Source organism: Salvia miltiorrhiza, chromosome 2 (assembly GCF_028751815.1).
Source record: "Salvia miltiorrhiza cultivar Shanhuang (shh) chromosome 2, IMPLAD_Smil_shh, whole genome shotgun sequence".
In the NCBI taxonomy this organism is placed as follows: Eukaryota; Viridiplantae; Streptophyta; class Magnoliopsida; order Lamiales; family Lamiaceae; genus Salvia; species Salvia miltiorrhiza.
The window spans coordinates 57,086,082-57,108,647 of record NC_080388.1 but is presented as its reverse complement, the minus strand read 5'-3'; the positions used below and the strand labels follow the sequence as shown (position 1 = coordinate 57,108,647).

General features: G+C 37.9%; 1 protein-coding gene and 1 long non-coding RNA gene across 2 annotated transcripts; both read right to left on the bottom strand.

Annotated features, from left to right (window-relative positions):
- Positions 1 to 1,191: 1,191 nt before the first annotated feature.
- LOC131010553 (gamma carbonic anhydrase 2, mitochondrial-like) lies at positions 1,192 to 7,072 on the bottom strand. Its single transcript, XM_057938109.1, has 5 exons — positions 6,730 to 7,072; positions 4,621 to 4,764; positions 3,050 to 3,175; positions 2,774 to 2,925; positions 1,192 to 1,767 (listed from the first exon to the last, which is right to left on the bottom strand). The coding sequence occupies exons 1-5, from the start codon at positions 6,842 to 6,844 to the stop codon at positions 1,486 to 1,488; spliced, it is 819 nt and encodes a 272-aa protein (XP_057794092.1). The 5' UTR covers positions 6,845 to 7,072; the 3' UTR covers positions 1,192 to 1,485.
- A 13,110-nt stretch (positions 7,073 to 20,182) lies between these two features.
- Positions 20,183 to 21,652, bottom strand: LOC131010552 (uncharacterized). Its single transcript, XR_009096599.1, has 2 exons — positions 21,127 to 21,652; positions 20,183 to 20,698 (listed from the first exon to the last, which is right to left on the bottom strand). It is a non-coding gene; the product is annotated as an uncharacterized LOC131010552 (long non-coding RNA).
- Positions 21,653 to 22,566: the final 914 nt, after the last annotated feature.

Sequence of the window (22,566 nt, the reverse complement as noted above, 5' to 3'; positions counted from 1 at the left end):
GGGGGTTATGAATAGAATTATCCAAATATTAATTACAAAATAAAAGGAATGATGCAGCTACTATGTTGTGGTATATATTATGCAACATTGTTGCTATCTCCAATTTACAGCAAAGAAAAGGCCCAACCTTGCTATATATATTGACAATATTGTGCAGTTTGTCTGAAAATTAACTAGCGTTGCATGCTTGTATTAATTAACCTTGCTTCTTTTATAACGTTTTACAAGTCAGGTCAAAACTTAAAATTGAATTAAAATTCATAATTTAAATGATAATTATCTATTCATCATTGGATAAGCAAAGTGGGTGATCTACTATTCAGACATCAAAATGAAATTTCAGATCCAGTAACATAAATTCAATCGTTGCGAGACAAAAAGAAAAACTAAATGCATTTTTGTTTAAGATATATACAGAGAGAGAGAGAGAGGGAGTATGAGAAATTTGACCAGGGCATGTGCCGATTCACAAAAGCAATAGTAACACAAAATATTAATGTTCAGTAAAATCCATAAGAAAACAAGTATGATGATTCGAGTATCTTCTCTTTTCTCTTATCTTCTTCTACACAAAATATAGTATTTTTATTTTGTGTTGTATGAAATGATTAACTAGACACTGCCATCACCAATCAACAGCAGCCGCGTCAGATTCATAAAAATCCAAATCTAGATACGGTAAACACTGCAAAAAGAGAAGTCCCCATAGCATGATTGGAGGTCCCCAATTATTGTCTTTTTTATATACATCAATATTAAGAATAACATAATGTTTTTAAAAGAAATACTAATTCATTTTATTAAAAAGTGCTGAAATCACGGGAGCGGCCAATCTGCGGCTTTTCAATTTCCATGTAGCCAAGCCAATCATGTCTGCTGCATTTTGCTTTTACAGATTCCCCACTAAACAATAATGCCACAACAATTTGTATATAAAACATCAAAGTATTGGCTAATGCCTATGCCTACATATGACTACCACAATAGAGTATTGTAATTTAATATGTATGTTGAAGAATCTTGATTCTCATCCTCTCAATTATTCTTCACATAATCACATGCATCAGAATATCACACTTCCAATTCCCCTTTTATTTGTTACTATTGCCCAGATCTGCTTCTCCCACAAAACTGAGGTTACAAAAGAAATAGCAAACTTCAACTATCAGTTATATCATGTAACTCATCTTCTTGAATACAAATTCATTCCTCGCATATAATTAAATTCAAATGCAAGCATCTCACTGTCATTCATGTTGCTTTTACAGCAGGGTTCTACATCACAAAACCGGGGTGTGATCGAGCTAAGCCGACAGAATGTATCGTGTAGCACGGCTGAATAAACCCACCCCAGTATAAGTTCTGAGTCTTTATTCATCAGAAACAATGAACGCTAACTGTTTATTAGAGTCTGCACGGGGCAGAGATTCGATCAGTAGCCTGAAAGAGCAATAAAAATTAAGCCAAAATTTCTACTGAAAGATCTCATTGAACAGCCTTCTGGGATTTTTCGGGCAGGATGTTGTCTGGAAGGATAAGCTCTGGTGGAGTTTCACGGACTACACCAATCATTGAGTCGTATTCCTCATCACGGCGAGCAAACTTCTTGCGCAGCATCTTTTCAAACTCGATCTCATCAAAGGATTTGGCGTTTTCAGCAGCATGGACCTTTGCTAGGTTGACATAGTTGGTTGCTGATTTGATGATGAATTCAATCTCTTCCTCAGTAAGCTTCCTGAGGAGCTTGGCTGGATTACCGGCCCAGACCTGTAAATATACGGGATCCAAATAGTATGAACAAATCACTATTGTCAGTTATGGAAGCCCTTTAAGGATTGATCCAATCCAATATATACAAAGAAAAAAGAAGACAAGGAAGAGATGAAAAGAGAAAAAGTCAGTTAACTTGAATGAAAGGGCTGGAGATTGAAGAGGCGAAACAATGTTTTGCCTTCTCAAGTTTCAATATAATTACAGACACTTGATCATATCATGATCTAAGGATTCGTAGTTTTCAGTTCAAAAAATTGGAACCAAGCCCAAAAAGGGCATCTAACAACTAGCCCAACCATGTTATTTTAAAAATTGATTGAGATTTTGATTCTTGGGCTGAAACCTTCTCATAATAAGAACAGTCCACATAGAGACTGAAGAGCAATAACCAACCAATAGTACTCAACCAAGTTTAACCAATCTGAAACAGTAAAGTGCCTATCAATAACGCAAAGTCCCATAATGCTTCCCATGTTTCAATCGACTAGTAAGGAATTAAGAAGAAACAGCGAACTCCTACTGATTAAATAAAGGAAGTTCAGCTGGGATTACTGTCGTTCTCAAAGCCAATCAACTTGCAGGACTTTCGTGAAGTACTAGAAAACTAACATAGCTCAGAGTAACCTTATTGATAAAACCTCTAAGAAAAATGACTAAAGAATTGGGTAATCTCAAGTCAATGAGACAGATGAGTTGACATAGAATAATCATTCCTCGTCATATGAATTTTTTCAGGAGGGGAAAAGAAAGAAATTCAGTAGTTTAGCTTCTCTGGATACTATCTTATGTATATGTGATTAACACTCAATTTAGCTCACTTCAAATGACTACTTCTATAACATGTAATACAGAGACTATAAAATCGCACATAACTAGATAGCAATAGCAGTTCAACACTTACTGAAACTGGATACTCTTTCAATGAAAGATACGCATAACCTCCCAATGCAAGATAGACAAAAGAATTTAAAACAAGTTCATATGGCAATTGAATGCCTACCTCTCCAGATCGGATTCTGGTGTCCTGTCTCACAAGGGATCCTGCAGCAACCATGGCATGTTTCTCCACAACCACACCATCAAGAAGGGTCGCTCCCATTCCAACAAAAGCCTCGTCCTCAATTATACATCCATGTACAACCGCACTATGACCTATTTTTTCCAACATAAGATAACAAAAATGGAATTTATATGATTAAGTCCTTGATATGCTAATTACTGGACTATTTCTACTTTGTATCCAAAACATTAAAGGGAGACAGTCAAACTTACTTACCGATTGTAACATTATTTCCAATAATAGTTGGCAGCACTTTCCCACTTAGATTAGATTTTGCCACGTGCACCAGGGAATTGTCCTGTATATTAGTTCCAGACCCAACACTGATGGAGTTCACATCACCTGTGTCCACAAAGGAGCCACATAAATCAATTTGCATCATAAAGTGAACAGCTCCATTCTGCTTCCAAATTGAACTATGTTATCTTTCCAAAAGATCAAATCTGGAGAAGTCTATCAGAATTATTTAAGTTACTAATACTTGAAAAACTAATAAAAAGTCAAAGAAGACCAGAGCAAACTAAGACAATAGACTCTCAAGAAATTATGTGAAAATCATCATCATCTAGAGCAGACATCTGAAAATTGGTTGCAGTATGAGAAAGCATTAGCATATGAAGAGCAGTAAGATGAGAACTAAGAGACGGGATATTCATTGTGTTAAATTGTGCTAATGTGGTAACAGAAACTTAGCTCGAGCACTGCAAATGAAATCAAGAAACAGGAGGAAACTTCACTCAGCAGAAAAAATGGAGAATCTGAAGAAGTCCAACAAGTTGATCATTTTTCCATGGACCACCTTAACTCAAAAGGATGAGGGGTCCTTACAGGTTTCTACATTTAGGCAGGGTGCTTTACTCCTGGATTCAAGTTTTTATAGAATATCTACAATGTCTCTCCAAGTAAATTCAACCGAGAGGCAGTTTCTTATCTGTTATTTAATCTTGAGAATAGATAATCCACATACTGATTAAGCTAACTGAAATTGTTTTCTGCCCTTCTTTACTTTTTCTAATTGTCACTAAATGATGATACAAATCACATATATATATCTTCCATCATACTGAAAGTCACTTTGTTTTTTCTTTGAAATTTCATCTATTCTTCACCAGTTAAGCAAAGTACGAATCATCTCTTTATAATTTATATATATTCAAATCTCATGTTGGAAATATTTGACCGCCGTGAATCATAAACTTCAGAATCATAAATTCTCATAAATTCCAAATTAGCATAAACTTCAGAATCATAAATTCTCGATGACTATGTTGCTGTTCGCTTCCATAGAACCCAACCAGTATGTTCATAAATTGACTGTATAAGCCTGGGGTTTGTCAACCAGTGCACAAGAGTACTTTATAGGACACAAGACTTTACTATTTTATATGGTCCAACACTTTACTTCTCTAAATAGTTCAATAAACATTTTAACTCATCACTCATTAGGCACAAGGCGAGTGCTTTATAATTGATCAAACTTTGATTTTGAGGACTTGTTACTGACAGTGATCTTTTACTGATACCCTTCTTTATCAATCCTGACAAATTTTTCATACAAAAAAAGATCACTTAACCACAAAAAAGAGGTGTAACTTGCCCATTGCCTTTGCAGCAACACCTAGGTTAAATTTCTATAGAGAAAAATATAAACACGGCAGTAACAGAGGCTGCAAATCCCAGAATCTCAGAACTAGGAAACTAAAACACAGGATAGGACTATGTTTCACTCAGATCAATATCGACAGAACAATCTTAGTCGATTCGATATGACTTTGTAAGGTGCGTACCTCGAAGGACAGATCCATACCATATCGATGATCCTTGGCCCACCTGAACATCCCCAATGACAGAGGCACTTGGGGCAATAAATGCATCCTTATCCACGACCGGAGATTTATCATAGATGTTCATCAGTGTCCGGTGCTTAGAAACTGAAAATAAAGTCTTATGAGATCAAAGTCACTGATATAACAAGTAAACCTAAAAAGTGAGAGAATGGAATATTGAAGATGTTTAAAAGAATGTGCATCATGAACTGCAGATATAAATAAGCTCAAAATCCAGAAGCATATATCCATGCCTCAATGAGATGCCGGACATTATCAAAAAGCTGATTGCTAGAAAAGACAAAAAAATGAAAGGTATAAGATACACGAGAAAAATAATCTGTATACAAAACAAAAGCAGATCCAATGAAAATATCCCTGAAATTATGGTTGCCAAGCATCAGACATAAAGGTGAAATCTGAATAGAGCATACCATGTTCCCTTCAAAAGAAACATTATATAAGAATAATATAAAAATGCTGCCATCCAGATCCATTCGTCCACATATTCGTGTTTTAAACTTTCTGGGCTAAGAAGCCAAGCCATTCATGTAAAAAAATGCTTAATATTTCAGGCTATGATGGTACCCATTGCAAACATTAGGGTTAGTGTATTTTAACCATTTTCCCACCAAAAAACGGCAAACACTTAGCCTGACACGCCTTAATTCCTGCTTTGTTTATCAACAGGACAAGTGAGAAATGCCAGCCTCAATTCTCATTTCATCTTCTCAACTCCTGACCTAAGAAAATGCAAAACTAAGCAACTAACTCAACCATATTCATACTAAAACGGAGCATAAACATAGACAAGTTCGTGTAAGTAAGGGATATACAAGGGCTTGAATATCTACATTCATGTAGTGTCCACGTGTGTCCCAGAACTTAATTCTAACATCTACGAGTGATTAGGACTGCTACGAGTAATAAATTTCATTAAACATGCCTCAATATTGTTTTTGAACTTTTCATTCCATTCTTCAACTGCATCTATATACCCAATGCATGCCTGTCAAATTATTCTATTCCTCTTCTCTTTATGTTCTTCAACTGCATCTATAGACCAAATGCATGCCTGTCGAGCTATCCACTTTTTCCTAAAGCATTTTTCACTAGCAAACCTTGTATAAAGGACTATAAGATTACGGCAGCAGAAATTTCAGCTAAAATGCCTGACCATACAGAAATCCAGTGAAACTATATCTGAATAGTCCAGGAACTTTGTCTGCACTCTGCAGCAACTAGGACACTCTATCTAATAGCTAATTACTGCAACATACATTAGAGATCGAGTAAGGGGCAGCCCATTGTATGCCAAACTCTCTTCTGGCTCTATACTAATACCTCAAACCAGGGGGAAAATGAAGAGTGCAAGAAACTGCATTCAAGGTCTTCAGATTGGTTCCTGCACAAGATGCACCGATTTGGAGGAAGACATACGTGTGACAGATGTCTTTGTAATGCATCACAGATAACATTATTTAATCTTTTACTTCGCTTAACTTTCTAACACTTTTCTCACCTACCCAATAATCTCACAATAGACTTAAATGTCATATGAAGACAACACTGATGAACACAATTTATAGTCTGACCCATGTCATCATTGACCAATACAATGTATTCAATACATGTTCCCATATGAATGATTCATGCCTCGCTCCGTGCAGACCTTTAGACTGCGCTATAATGCAACAACAGCATTGTGTAATGAAACAATTAGTAACTAGTATTAGGCTATTAGCGTGGGTAGCTCCCAATGAAAAGCAATTGAAATGTCGAATTAGGTATCAAAGCACGAATTTTCACAGTAACGAAGAAGATCAAGACAGCCCCATTTTCCTGTCTTCTGTCCGACATTTCCCATTTCTAATGGAAATTCGTTCATCCACATCTCCATCTACAGAGCTCGAAAAATATAAAATCCGCAATTTTTGTTTCCCCAACAAACGAGTTAACGGCATATTGTAAAAAGGAATTCAAAACATTGACATTCCTCATCTCACATACAAAACAAAGGATCAGAAATAGTGGAAAATAATAATTGCAAACGAACAAGAAAGGACTTACTATGATCCTGGATATAGTAGCCTGCCTGGAAGGTGGAACCGACTCGATCCATGGCTTGACCCGTATGCCGAATCCAACTCCCCAACGTGTACACCACTCTTCCTAGGGTCCCCATTTCGACGGAATTACGTGGGTTTGCTGCTTGTGCAGTGTATGATCTAAGAATGAGTTGAGATTGAAAGGGGGATGTGATTGTGCTCTAATTTAATGGATTCTGCAGCTGCTCTTCAGACTCTGAAAGGCACAATTGAATAGGGCAAGAACGGAGAGCCAACGATTTACGGGGTAAATTGGGGATTCACTCTACATTTTTCAATTTCACATACTATTTTTATTTGGGTTAATCGTAGCTTTCACTCGTATTCTCGCAATGACAAATTTTTTTAAAAAAAATATCCACATAAATTAAAGCATACTCCCTACGTATCTCATCCTAAAATGTACTAGTAGAAAATAAGAAGGTGTCGGGAGCTTATAAGCTCTTTAAAATAGTTTATAAGTTATTTATTGCTTATAAATTTTTTTAAAGTGTTTCGCAAAATAATTTTTTATAGAATTTATATGTTGTAAAATTAAGCTTTAAAAACTTATAAGCTCACAACTATTCCATTAATGATTAAGTAGTGAAGTATATATTTTTTTCCTCTGAAACCCTAGCCGGCTAGGGTTTTAGGAGTGGTGTCTTCCTTCTTTCGTGAAGGGTGTCTTCATCCGTTGGGATCGGTGTGTGTTCTGGTTTTCTTATCCTGCTTTCTCTTCATGGATCCAGATGAGATTGCGAAACGCGTGGCAGAATTGCGACTTTCGAAAGAGGCGAAAGTGAAATCTGTAGCTATTTCTACTGAGGATAGAGAACGTGGAATTTCTAGGGCTGCAAAGCTTATAGTGCGAAAAATCTTTTCAGATAGGGTTTTGAATCGAGAGTCTCTGCGTGACAATCTTCCGAGGCTTCTCAGACCACGGGGTACGATGGAGGTGGAAATTGTGGGCCGAAACATCTTCGTTATTTCTTTGGATCTTGATTCTGATAGAGATCGTATTTTGGCGGATGGGCCGTGGCACTTCCATAATGAACTCATGATCCTGCAGAAATTGGAGTCCATGAATACTGCGGCGAATACTCGGTTTGAATTCATCACTCTCTGGGTCCAGTTACACAATATGCCTATTGCTTTCATGGATCCAAATATTATTCGAAAGGTAGGGGAACAAATTGGGACAGTGCTGGAGATTGATGACAACAAAGGCAGTAATTTTATCGGGAGATATGCTCGTGTTCGAGTGTCGAGATCGATATTTGATCCGCTAGTCCGTTGCGTACCCTTAAAGATAGAGGGAGCGGAGGAGGAGCAATTGATACTTGTGTTATATGAGAAATTGCTGGACCATTTCTGTTATGCTTGTGGCAAGATGGGTCATTACATTCGGGATTGCGACGCGGATGATGAGCAGAAAGCAAACCCTAAGTTTGGTTCGTGGCTAAAAGCGGGTAGGGGAGTGGACTATCGCCGTAATACTCACCCCCGTCAACCCTCTACTACTCAAACTGGTAATCTGCCGTTGGTTCCTCGTCGGAATCCCAATGGCCCACCACCACCACCACGTGGCAATCCAGTCCATATTGCTAATCCGACGGTCTCCAAAGAGGGTGGGAGTGGGGACATGGAAGACGATTGCATGGTGATAGAAGAGAGGTTGAAGCCTAACGCAGGGGATTCGGGCGATGGAACAGATAAGTTCCTTGAGTTGACAGAGAGTGATAAGGTTGATACAGATTATGTGGAGGACGTGGGTACTACTATGACAGATACTTTGCTGGTCAGTTCGGAAAAGGTGTTGGTGGAAGAGGTTATGTTAGTGAACAAAAAAAGCCATGATGATAACAAAACGGGGACTAGTCCTAAACGTGCGAAGCCCAAATCCAATCTTCTTGGGGTCTCTCCGGCTAAGTCTCGGCTTAACCCTAGCGGGAAAGGGTGGAAACGATTGGCGCGCGCTACAAACCCGCATGATACTAATAGTCAAGTGGAGAATTCAATTGGGTCAAAGAGAAAAGGGAAAGAGCAGGAGAATGGTGATCGGAAGAAATCAAAAACTCTTTTGTGTGGCGACATTACGTGCACTGATTCAACGGCGGAGGCTGCCGAGCAGCCCCGCCGATCGCAATGAATGCGTTGGTTTGGAATGCCCGGGGGCTGGGGAGCCCACGGGCATTCCATGAGCTTCGTCGACTGGTTGTCGACGCCTCCCCACATGTTTTATTTATTTACGAAACAAAGATGAATGCGAGTAGATGTAGTTGGTGGCGGCATACCCTCGGTTTTGAGGGGCAGTTTTTGGTTGATGCTAAAGGTGCTAGTGGTGGTTTACTGTTGATGTGGAAATTCCCGTGCTCGGTCAGTATACGCAGTTATTCTCCCGGGCATATTGATTGTGTGATTGATTCTAATGATTTTTCGTGGCGTTTTACGGGCTTTTATGGTAACCCTATTACTCAGAGGCGCCCTCAATCTTGGGAGCTTCTTAAACGTCTGGCATGTAATGGAGATATTGATATTCCCTGGATAGTTGGTGGAGACTTTAATGAGGTCACTTGCTTGAAAGATTGTTGTCGCAGGGGGCGACGTCCCTGGGCTCAGATGGAGTCTTTTAATCGGGCTATTAAATTCTGCGGTTTGAAATCCATTGCTTGTGACACTAAATTCACATGGTATAATCAACGTAAAGGTGAAGAGGCACGTTTCTTACAGCTTGACAGATTCATGTGTAATAGACAGGCAGATGATGTTTTTGTTTTGAAGAAGGTACAAGCCCTGGATCCATACCGGTCGGATCACCTTCCTCTTTTGCTTAAGATCTCTTTTAGGGATGGAGAAGTTATGAAGGGAAATGGTGAAAAGAGATTTTATTTTGAGCAAAAGTGGCTCCTGGACAAAACTTTTGCTGCGGACCTGATGATGAAATGGAGCTCGTGGGAGGCTATTGCTCTTAACGAGAGGCTTGATAATTGTTTGAAATTTCTCAAGGTGTGGTCGGAAAATAAATTTGCGCGGCCTACAAAGGAGCTTGCTAAGCTTAGAAAACAAAGGGTTCAGCTGCTGAAAAACTTGAGGGGCGATAAGGGAGATAATAAGGAGCTTAAGAAGTTATCAAAGGCAATTGAGAAGATGACGGAAGCCGAAGAAATTCCTTGGAAGCAGCGTTCTCGAGCTAATTGGCTTCAACTCGGTGATCGTAACACGAAATACTTTCACGCTTACGCGAGCCACAGGAAAAAGAAAAACACCATTAATTGCTTAGTGAGTACAGACGGTACTGAGGTGAAAAAAGAAAATGAGATGGCTGAGATTATTGATCAGTATTTTTCTCAGCTCTTTACGTCTAGTTCCCCGGAGAAGAGAATGATTGAGGAGATAGCGAATGCTATTGCTACTGTTTTTGGGAGTTCAGCGGTGAAGGATCTGGAGACCCCTTTCTCGGCTAAGGAGGTTAGAAAAGTGGTGTTTCAGATGAATCCTAATAAAGCACCAGGTCCGGATGGTTATCCACCGTTTTTCTTTCAGAAATTCTGGGGCGAGATTGGTGATGCAGTGACGGCGGAGGTGCTGCATGTACTGAATGGGGGCGGTAGTATCCGCCCATGGAACAGGACGCTTTTAGTCCTTATTCCGAAAATTTCGAAGCCCAGGGAAGTTAAGGACTTTCGCCCTATAAGTCTTTGTAATACGTCGTACAAGATAGTGGCAAAAATCTTGGCTAATAGACTTCGATCAGCGCTTCATATGATTATTGATGATTCACAGAGTGCTTTCATTCCGGGCAGATTGATCTCTGATAATATTTTATTGGGATACGAATGTATGCATTTGTCACAGCCCGCTACCTTTAATGATGATTTAGCCGGGATTATGACTTGGGATGAAAATTAATGAGTGGGAACGGATATGGACAATTACTTAACATTAAAGTATATGAAAATGTCACTTATAGATAAAAAGCTAGGATCATATATGATCATTTGGATACTTATAAAACATACACATAAAAGAGAACTGATTAAGGTGGGTTACCCAATAACACGTGTAACAACTTTATAACATAGAGTTATCCTAATCAAAGTGTTTTGCAGCGGAAAACGTGTGAGATATACATATGAAGATGTATACTCAAGGTTACATTTCTTGAAATGTCAAAGGAACACCCGCTCAACATCATTCCATTCCATCAGCTGCTCAACCTGCACATTTAGAAATACATGCAGGGCTGAGTATAAAAATACTCAGTGGGCATAGTCGAAAATACATTCATGCATACATATATAAATTGAACTGCCATAACAGTAACACACAGGGGTTTTCTTAAATGATCTGCGCTTACTAAAATATTTCTTTCATTTTCATAAAGTCGATCGGCCGATCATTTTCCTTCATATGATCCATATCTGTTCCTTTCTGTCACGCGCCGGGAAGGAGGCCTCCTTACCACGGACGCCAAGACCGGTCGCAAGCGACTCGCGGTCTCCATGAGTGTACACGTTAACCCTAGCTAGCGACCTTTGTCTAGCATAGGATCCCAATTGGATTTCCTTTAAAGTTGGCGAACCAACACAGATAGGATACATATAAAAACATAAACATTTTTGGCAGTCAATCATTTCATAAACATTTCATTTCATTTCATAAACATTTCATTTTCATTTCATAAGAGTCATTTATCATTTGGGCATAATAATAAACTGAAATTAACAGTTAAAATCATCTCATGCATATATTCGTATAAGAGGCCTACGACACGCAGGGGATCTCTATATACGTATAGTAAAAGTAATGCCCACCTGTATAGGCAAAGCCTGTCGTTTAACCTTATCTCTGAATCGGAATAGCAGTGCTAATCCTTCTGATGCTCGAAGCCTACAAGAAATCTATTCTCAATAGGTCTCCTTGTATCTAATCTTAAGTCATGGTGTAGTGCTTAACATTCTATGATTCACTTAGCCGGGTTTTCAAAATTTAATGAATAAATACTTGAAAATATTTCTCTTGAGTTAAGAACACCAACAATATTCTTACTCATCTTTCTTTAATAATTGGAATTATAATTAAAACCAATTAAATCTTTTATTGCAAGTAAAAATGCAATTTCATGTCATGCTTAGCATATAATAAGTAATTTACTTAAAAATATACACATAATAATAATTTAATATTATAATGAAAATTAAAATAATTAATCAAACTTAATAAGTCTAATTAATTATAATAGTGTCGCTCTTTAAAACAAATCTGCACAATCCAATTAAATCATAAATACGTTTTATTTCATGATGCAAATGCAATGTCATGTCATGCTTAACATATGATAAGTAATTACTTAAAATATGCACATAATAATAATAATATTATTATGCTAATTATCCTTTAAAAATAATAATTAATTAAACTAATTAATAGTTCAATTAATTAATATAAGTGTAGTCCATTTAATTAATAGAAGGCAGCCCAAAATTTTAAAGGAATGAAGGCCCAACTATTAATTAAAATTGAGTCCATGTTAAATAAATAAAATCAGCCCAAAGTTTTAAATAAATAAGGGCCCAGCTAAGATTTGGAAATGGCCCAAGCTTTTAAAAATCGCAGCCCAATCTAATTAAAATCCGGCCCAACACTCAAACCCACAATCTTACTCAGCCCAAGTGAAAATTAAAGTATAGGCCCATCTGCAAAACCCAACTCTTAAGCCCAAACCTAACCCATCATTTAACACCCTCACACACACAATCACACGCATATACTCACACACACAAAACTGCGCGCAGCAGCACGCCTTCCCCCCTTTTCTTCCTTCTCCGGCGGCGGTAGAGTCGCCGGCCGCCGGCCGCTCGATCCTTAAACCCCTCTACCTCGTCCTCTCTCTCGTTCCTCGCTCACCGAACGAGCACGCACACACTCCCACAAACTGAGAACGCCGCTGCATCTCTCCGAAGTCCGGCGGCCACAGTGGCTAGCGGAGCTAACCACCGCCGCGTGCCCGGCCCCTGCCTCTCTTCCTCTCACTCTGTGTCGGACGGACGACAGCAACCAGCCATCGCCGACCGCCTCTAATCCCCACCTTCAGTCTCCACCTCCCTACCCTCTGACTTCCGGCGACTGCACGGCTGGAAGACCGCCGCCGCCGATCCCTAGCCCTCAAGCTCTCTCCCCGACTCGACACGGCAGTTCGAAAACAAAGAATAAAAACAGAGCTTCAATTTCTACTTCTTTTCTATTTAGAAAACATGCTTCATGTATGTATGTATATGCACAGACGATAAATAAACATCATTGAGTTTGGGTCTTGTTGTCATATGCAAATTTATATATAATGGAATCAGTGTATGTGTTATGGGTTCTAACTTGAGTTTCTGTTTCAAAAGAAGTGCTCGAGTCATAGAAATAACCTTGTAGGTGTGGAATGGAGTCTGTTTCTATTTGTTGTGTATCTGCAAAGAATTCATGAAAAATGTATGTAGTCTGATATGGTTTGGAATTGTGTAAAGAATAAATGAAAGATGTATAAAGAAAAGGTAGAACCTTTGTGAATGAATGATACTGGTTTTGATTGCTTCTATTGATGAAATCAGCGTTGCTGTTTTCTTGAGAACTCAAAGATTGTATGGATGGATGGGTTCATGTTCTGATGTTTGATTATATGGCTGGCAGTTGGGTTTTACAGTGGTGATGTTAGGTGTAGTGGAATTTGAAAGTGGAAGCAAAAGAAAGTGGACAGCCTAAAGCAAAAGAAATTTGATAAAGATATGGGAGATTTGATTGTCTGCATAAAGACATGTATGAAAAAAAAAAAAATAATCATGATATAGGGTGGCTAAAGACATGTATGAAAAAAAATAATCATGATATAGGGTGGCTATTAGGAACATAGGGTATGGTGTGAGATGCGGTGTTGATTGAACTAATAAAATCCCTCAGGATAAAATATCGGGACTGTAATAAATACTTCAGGGTTCGCTAAATAAATATCGATCTCGGGAAAATACTTGAATGCTAAATTAAATAAATATGCAATGCATATAAATTTAATAACTAAATTTACAAATGTTTTTGTAAATTATTTTTGTTGGAATTAAAAATAAATTCTTTTTCTCATTCCGGCGTGAATCATCTTATATCTAAGTTCAAAATTATTCTAAACTTAGCTCGAGGAAACGGGGTATTACATCCCTCCCTCCTTAAAAAAAATTTCGTCCCCGAAATTACATACCTTGATAATCTAGTTGAGGATACTAGTCTTTCATTTCATCCTTCTCTTTTGTGGCCTTTTCCATCCTGTGATGGTTCCACTACATGACGAGAACAATATCATTGCCTCGTAAAACTTGAATCTTGCGATCAAGTATCTGGACTGATTTCTCTTCACAACTTAGGTCCTGGCTAGGACTACTTTATCTTGCTTAATCACATGCTTTCTTAATTGCGAGATGCTATACGTATTGTATACATCCACAATGCTTGGTGGCAGAGCCAACTTATAGGCTACAAAGGCCTAACTTATCTAGGATCTCAAAAGGTCCTATATAACGGGGTCGTAACTTGCCCCTATTTCCGAAACGTATAACTCCCTTTGAGGGAGAGACTTTGAAGAAAAATCGATCCCCAACATTAAATTCTAATTCCGATCGGCGTTTATCGGCGTAAGACTTTTGTCTATCTTGAGTTTTTTTGATTCTTTGCTTGATGTGGTCGACTTTCTCAATCATCTGTTGGACCAGTTCAGGACCTAACAACATTCTTTCACCCACTTCATCTTAGTAAAGTGGTGAACTACCTTAATTGTTTCCTTCGTCCTAAGTCGCCTTCTCAGATTTGACTATGGAATTCTAACATCAAACTTTTCGCATCATCTTGGTAACTTTCACTTAAAGATTAATGGCACTCCTTCTGCCATGTAAACTCATTTTCTCATTTTCAAATGATTATTTAATGTGGTTTTCTAAGTTTCCATTGTGGTGGCGTTCCAACTTTATTCTTGCTGTAGCTTCTGACACTTTAGTCAAAGCATTCACTCTCTTAGCTTGAGCCTACTAGCCTTGGGGTTGGGTTATACCTTAAGTTTAGTTCTAGTGCTTTCCTTCCATTTCCTTTTTCTTTACCTCCATCTTGAGGTGGTGTACATATCTTGTTTGTGCGTGAACTTTTTCCTTCTCCAATTGTTGTAGTGACTCGGTGGTGAGAATCTCGTTCATTGCTTGTTCCTTCATAATATCTCCCTAGTTTACTAGGGAAATTGAAAATCTCATGCCGCGATTCATTTACGAACTCCTTTACGCATTTCTCATTATTCATTTATAAATGATTTAAATAAGCATTTTAAACTCCATTAAAAAGGAATTGATTTAAAACATTTTAATCCTTTTAAAATCCATACTCATAAAGCCTTAACTCATGCTCTATCTCATGTTCTATCTCTTTACTCAACTCTATATTAACTCTCCACTCATCTCAAATCCTTAAGTTCAAGGATAGGTTTCAAGAAAATCATGGTACTAAGTCTCGATTTATCTCTCATATATGGCTCGTCTAATCTCATTCAACACATAGACAACACAATCACATAAGGCACATAAGAAAACACAATCAAACATTATCAAAACATGCTCTGTTTTTACACTGACTCAACTTCAAAATCTAACCTGTTCTTACTCCGACACCTCTTGGACTCGAGACTCATACCAAAAGAAAGGTCTTCGAGTCTATTTTCATATAAAAAAAAGTAGAGTCAAAAACTCCAAGTATTGTAGGAGACATGACTGTTTTACTACAGTCTACCATATTCGGCAGTTTTGAGCAATCGAAAACTTGGATTTTTGAAAAAATAGTAAATATTGTCAAACTGGGCTCAAATTTTGTGGATATCTAGCTAACACAATAAGGTTAATACCATAAAATTTTGGAAAGCTAGATCACACAGGAAGCTACTGAAATGAATGACTCTTTTCCCTGCTCTCTGAAACTCTCGGTAGTAATGTGCAGTTTCGGTTTTGTATTTTATACAAATAGTAAACGAAGTCCAAATGACTTGAAATTTCACCGATGTTCTCAAGACTTATGTAGAGACTTGGTATAAAATTTTCAAAGCTTTTTGACATTGAAAAACTGTCGATCACAGTAGGTCAGTGGGCCAACGAAATTCACCAAAATCACATCTCAAACTCTTAAAATACTCAACTCAACATTCCTTCAAGGAAACTCATCAAAGCTCATGTTAAACACATATAACACTCACAAACATTCAAGCACATTATAATGCTTATCATACTCAAATCTTGACTCTCTTCTTACATCATAACTTCAAATCTCTAGTAAAACGTTTCAATGAACGCATCATTAAAATTCTCTTTTCATTTTCATGCACAAAATTACTCAATTATTCAAACATGATCTCATTCATCATATAACTCATTATACACATATAGATACACATGTATGTCATCTTCTTCCTCAAACTAACACTTTTCATTTCATTCAAAATTCTCAATTTAATCATGCCATAGTCCTTTATAAAGTCCAATTAGCATATAGACATCATTAATCCAAACATTGATCTCACAATTCAAAAATACCCAAATCCTAGTAATCTAAACTCAAGCAATTTCACATATAATCAACAACTAGTATACGCCCACTCGTGCGATGCACGACCAATATCGAAATTGAAAGACATGTTATTTATATATATATATATCCACGACATAATTTCAATAAACAAAACATGAATTTGAAAATATATAAATTTTTATTTTAGTATTTACAATTTTCAAAATAGCAATTAATTGATTTTCATTGATAATGTGTTTAAATATATAAATTCACTTAAATAACACATAGGCAAAAAGTCCTAATTTTTATTAAACTAAACTCTTTGAAATTTTATAAACACACATGGATCTTTAATCTAATCATGGATCTATCAATCTTAACCCATTTATCTCACATATAACCCATCAATTTACAAATTAGAGCATAGATACACATATCCCCAATTTTATTAAACTAACTCATATCAAAATCATCAATTAACATCATATACTCAATTTACTCTATCAATCATCATCATATACATCTCATGGACTCATCTACATCATCAATTCATCATTTTAATCATCGACTCACAATTTCCCAATTTTTTTGTAAACTAAACTCAATCGACTTTCACATCTCAAAGCATATACTTTCACAACACACATCAATCATCAACAAACACCACATAGATCTCATTTTTTTACCCCAAAATCAAGGAAAGAGAAAGAAAATTTTTGAAGGGTAAAGACCCATTTTTTTTTTTTGAAATTTTTAAGAACAAGGGAGGGGTGATTTTCTTTCTTCAATCTTTCGAGAATACTCACATACAACATCATTCAAGCAAGATTTATGGAATACATGATCACTTACCCAAATTCTTACCAAGACTCACACTTTCTCACTCTAGCTTTGAAGCCCTTCTTCAATGATTCTCTTGAATATAAGTAGCTAGGATGTTTTTATGGAAGATTTTAGAGTGGATTGAGGTGTTTTGTAAAATTTTTGGAAGCTCCGACGGTCTCTTCAATGGAGGAAAATGGAGGAAAGTGAGAGAAAGAGGGAGAGAGGTGTTGGTCGAAAATGATGAATGAGGATTGAGAGAGGATTTTGCAAGATTGTAAATGATCTTGTGATCTTTAAAGAGGATTTTGTAATCTTAAGGAAATATTGGCAATTAATGCATTGATCTCTCTCTCTCTAATCTCTACACTCTCTCTCTAATCTCTACACTCACTCAATAATCTCTACACTTAGCAAATTGTGGTATTTAGTCACATGGTAGGGAAATTAAAGTAATAGTGTGAGAAGGGTGATTAAAAATAAATCACAATAATTATGGAAATATTTTCATAAACCGGCATCATTCGATTTCTCAGCAAAAATAAACCGCACTTGCTTTGGAAACTTAAACAAAATTCCAAGTGCTAAGGTCTCAAATATAAATCATAATAACTTGGTCATAATGACACACGTAACGAAAATCACATATATAGCGATTAAATCACTTCGGATAAATCAAACCAGTTTTTTTTTATTATTAATGGATGCCGAACCCTAATTATTAATAATTAAGCCCTTAATCAGGGATTAAAAGTCGGGGTATGACATACTATCCTCTTTAAAAGAAATTTCGTCCGAAATTTGTACCACATGAAAATAATTCTGGGTACTTCTCTTTCATGCTAAACTCGAGTTCCCACGTCGCCTCTTCTTGATGATGGTGCTTCCAAAGAACTATTACTAAGGGTATCGACTTATTCCTTAGTACTTTAACTTTCCGATCTAAAATAGATTCGGGTCTCTCCTCATATCAATTGGATTCCCAATTCCAATTTATATACACGAGATTTACTTGAGAATAAGTTCCCTCGTTCTTTTGCGGCGGTTCATTACTCCTACCTCATTCCTAGGGCTCATCTACGGGGTATCCTATTTTCCAAAGACCAAAATGGTCATCAACCCATTTCTTATTACCTATCACATGCATAACTCTTTCAAGGAGAAGTTAACCATTGCACCAGCGTTAGCTGTTCCAACGACTGACAAAGAATAAGTGGATTATGTATACACGTCCAAGAAAGTACTCGATTGCGTGTTAAAACAAGAAGGAAGAGTGATAGCATACGCATCATGAAAGCTTAGACCACATGAATTGAACTATCCAACTCATGATCTAGAACTAGTTGTAGTAGAGACACCACCTATATGGATTTAGAGGTGAGATGTTCACAAACCATAAAAGTTTGAAATATTTTTTTTCGAGCAAATGAATCTTAACATGAGATAGATGAGATGGCTCGAACTAGAGAAAGAATATGGCGGTGCTAATAACTACCACCCAGACAAAGCTAACATGGTAGTTGATGCCTTGAGTCATAAGACTCAATTTAAGTTGGGATCTCTCCTCACTCGGGATGAGGGACTCATGAAGGATTTTTGTAGAATAAGTTTAGAAGTTGTTTAACCACCAGAATCTGTAGAAGGGATTATCGCAACGATGGTAGTAACGCTCGATTTGGAAAGAAAGATTTTAGAGGCGCAAACAAATGATGAGACCTTGGGAATTTACGTATAGCAATAAGATCAGGCACACCTAGAGGTTGTTACAAAGCATCAGGTAATGTTGTGGTGTTTAAGGAAAGATTGTGGGTGTTCACACGATGAACAATTCAGAGATGAGATAATGAGCGAAGCTCATGACACGCCATATACTGGCCACCAGGGAAGCATAAAATGTACAAAGACTTGAAAGAAGAATTCCGATGGAAAGATATAGCTACACTTGTTGAGAGATGCCTAGCATGCCAACGAGTGAAGGATTTGCACCATAGACCATATGGAAAATTACAACCATTGGAGATCTCATAATGGGAGTTAGAGCACTTTGCAATAGATGTCGTGACTAGTTTACGAAGTCGAAAAGTGGGAGTGCTGTCATCTGGGTAATAATGGAGCGACTTGCGAAATGAGCTCGTTTTATATCAATACCGATCACATACGGATCAGAAAAATTAGGACAATTATATGTTTGAGAAATTGTGCGTTCCACGGTATGCTCGTGTCAATCACTTTGGACTGAGATTCGAAGTTTACATCTAGATTCTGTATGAACTTGTAGAAGAAATTAGGCACAAGGTTAAATTTCAGTACCACCTTTTGCCCACAAACATATAGATGGTTGAGAGAATAATTCAGACTCTCGAAGACACGTTAAAAGTAGTACAAGGCAAAAGGTGAAAGTGATGAACAGTGATGTCATTGATTGAGTTTGCCTACAATAATAGTTATCAGACAACAATCAATATGGCGCCTTATGAGGCAATGCATGGAAGAAAATATAGATCACCACTCTACTGAGATAAAGTAGGTGTAAGGAGAATTTTAGGACCAGACACGATGAATGAGATGATTGAGATAGTCTGACAGAAATCAAGATGAGAGAGTACCCAGAACCTTTTTGCAATGATATGCAAATTTCGGGACGAAATTTTTGTTAAGAGGGATAGTATGTAGTAGCCCGCTATTTTATTTTATGATTAAGAGCAATAAATGCATTATTTATTTTTACATCTTTCAGTTGATTTAATCCAGTGATTAATATTCAGTTAATTCAGCTCAGAGTTCTGAATTAGATGTCATTACCTGAGATGACCACGATTGAATTATTGAGTAGTCAATGATTTATTTCAGAATGATAATTGACTTAGCGAAGTCAAGTTATTATTTTATTTGCAATAGAAATATTATTTCTATTTATTTAACTTTATTACTTGAGTCGTGAGTTTACTCTGAATTGTGAAGTGAATTAAATCTACGGATTTAATTTAGATTGATTCTACGAGTCACGATATTAATAGACGAAAAGTCAGCTATCGAAATACAAGAATTATTAGAGTATTTAGTATTATTAACAAAACCTGGGATTAGTATTACAGATACGCTATATTAGCAAGACACGGGATTAATATCAGATACCGCTTTATCAAGATACTGAAGGATTTTATTAGTCACACCACAACTTTTCAAACTTTACAATCAGCCGCAACTCTACACTATCTATTACAAACATCACTCAATTCCTAGTCTACTCCCTACATTTCTATTATTACGGCAGCAAGCTGTCAATCAGAAAAGAAAAGGAAAAGCATGCGTGTGGGGACAAGCAAGCTGTCAAGTCAGCCACCCTACACCTGCTGCCCTCTTTCACGCATGTCATGGGATATGTAGAACTCAACAACTCCTTCTCCCTTATATTTGGTCAGCCAACAAAATTCCCCTAGTTTCTTCATTCACGCATCAACAATCAAAAGGGAGGAAGTTGGTCTGGTGGCTACCGAGCTTCGAAGAGGTAAGCCTGAATTAAGTTTTTCTTCCATCACCTCCATAGTTTCAGCCTGCATTATTTGGCCAACAACATCTATGGTTTATTTCAGACTTTCAGTAAATCCCCACAGAACTCGAAAAGAAAACACATCAGCCAACCAAGCACAAATAGATAAGGTAAACACTAGGCTCAGCTCATTCAATCCATTCATTTTTCATCCAACAAGCATGATCGATTAAGGGATACTAAGTATATAATGAGTATATATGTTATGGATTTAGCAAAGTCACAAGCACAGAAATCAGTTCATATGTATTGACTTTTCTCACATGAGACAATGATGAGAGTTTTTATGACAATAGCAAAACCAGGATGCCTAGCTTCAATCTATTGCATAATCGATAAATAGGAATCAAGAGAATCACAGTTAACCGAACTAGAAAGAAAAAAAAACATAGCTTGCTACTTTTGCTTTTATACCAAGAGATGGAACCGAACCTTCGTCGATGAGAATTCGGAATCAGCCGGAGGCTGACTGCTTGTTTGTTGAGGCGGAAGAGCCTTCCTCCGACGGCAGACAATGATACCGGCCAAGGCAAGCGCAATGGCGTCGAACCAGGGGCGACAGACCATCGGTGCTTCTGAAGACTCAGAGCGGCTGCCCTGTTCGTCGAGATAAAGGAGCTCTGACGACAACACAGGATGACGGCGAGTCTTCAGGAAGGGGAGGCGAGGTTGAACGGCGACCCTCGCTGAGTTTGGGGATTTCTTCAACAGCAACGGCGGCGGTTTCGCTCAAACGAGAGGAAGACAGGGCCGACCGCGAAGCTGTACTTGAGAAGATCGAGATAGGGGAAGAACGGCGTCAACCTCATCAATTTCAAAGGCGGCGACGCCAGCCTCGCCGGAGATTCCAGGGGCGGCGAATCCAGAGATGAAACTAGGGCTCGATTGGATTCTGCGTGAGGAAAGGAGAAGGAGGAGAGGGCGCCGGTATCGAAGACGTCGGCAGCTGAACGCCGGATTTCAGAAGCTACAACGACGATTCCAAGGGAATTTCAGAGGCAGAGGTGGTGGACGCTGATGAAGAAGGATTAGGGCTCGATTTTGTGCTCCATCGAAATTGGAGGATGGGGGACAACATCAGAGACGAGGGCGTCGGCATCGCCGATTCTCGAATCACCCAGATTCAGGGGCGCGACCACTCGCCTGTCCCTCGACGGCGGCGGCGAACTCTGCTGAGAGGAGGAGTCGGTCCGAGTTGATGAAAGGAAATACGAGAGAGGGAGAGATGAATTCAGCGTAAAGTGTTATTAAATGGAGATGGGCCGATCTGCTTCAATTTTTGAGTGGGCATTACTTTTACTATACGTATATAGAGATCCCCTGCGTGTCGTAGGCCTCTTATACGAATGAATGCATGAGATGATTTAACTGTTAATTTCAGTTTTATATATATCTATCAAACGAGTTTAATGCTACCTTTGAGCAAGTTATTTCATGACAAAATCTTTGAGTTAAAGTTATTTCAAGTATTGTCTTGCCATAAAATGTTTCAATTTTAGTATGATATCTATCTGCTTTGGCTTTGCCAATGATGCAATCGAATTCGGGTCCTGAGCAGTTGATAGCTATCCTGCCAGGGCTAGTGTACACCAGTGACCGTGAGTCATCTAACGGGTTGGCCGGTCAAGTGACCGTGAGAGGTGGCCACCTCTCCGGCACACAGTTCCAGATATGATAGATTACAAGAGAACTTAGACTGCAGTCGAACTTTAAGAATCACAAATGAACTTAGTAAGCTTGGGCCTTTTTAGCGAAAAACTCCCTTGTTGTACTGTTTATGATGGCATGACAATTTACAGTTTTGAAGCATGTATTTTTATACTTAGGCATACGTGCCCACTGAGTACTTTTGTACTCAGCCCTGCATATATT

What these genes read in the sequence shown, in the direction of transcription:
- LOC131010553 (XM_057938109.1), bottom strand. Translation starts at nt 6,844, where the DNA reads ATGGGGACCCTAGGAAGAGTGGTGTACACGTTGGGGAGTTGGATTCGG. An exon ending in CTACTATATCCAGGATCATA is followed by an intron (nt 4,765 to 6,729) that starts GTAAGTCCTTTC and finishes CTTTATTTTCAG; the next exon opens with TTTCTAAGCACCGGACACTG. An exon ending in TGGAAATAATGTTACAATCG is followed by an intron (nt 2,926 to 3,049) that starts GTAAGTAAGTTT and finishes TGGAAAAAATAG; the next exon opens with GTCATAGTGCGGTTGTACAT.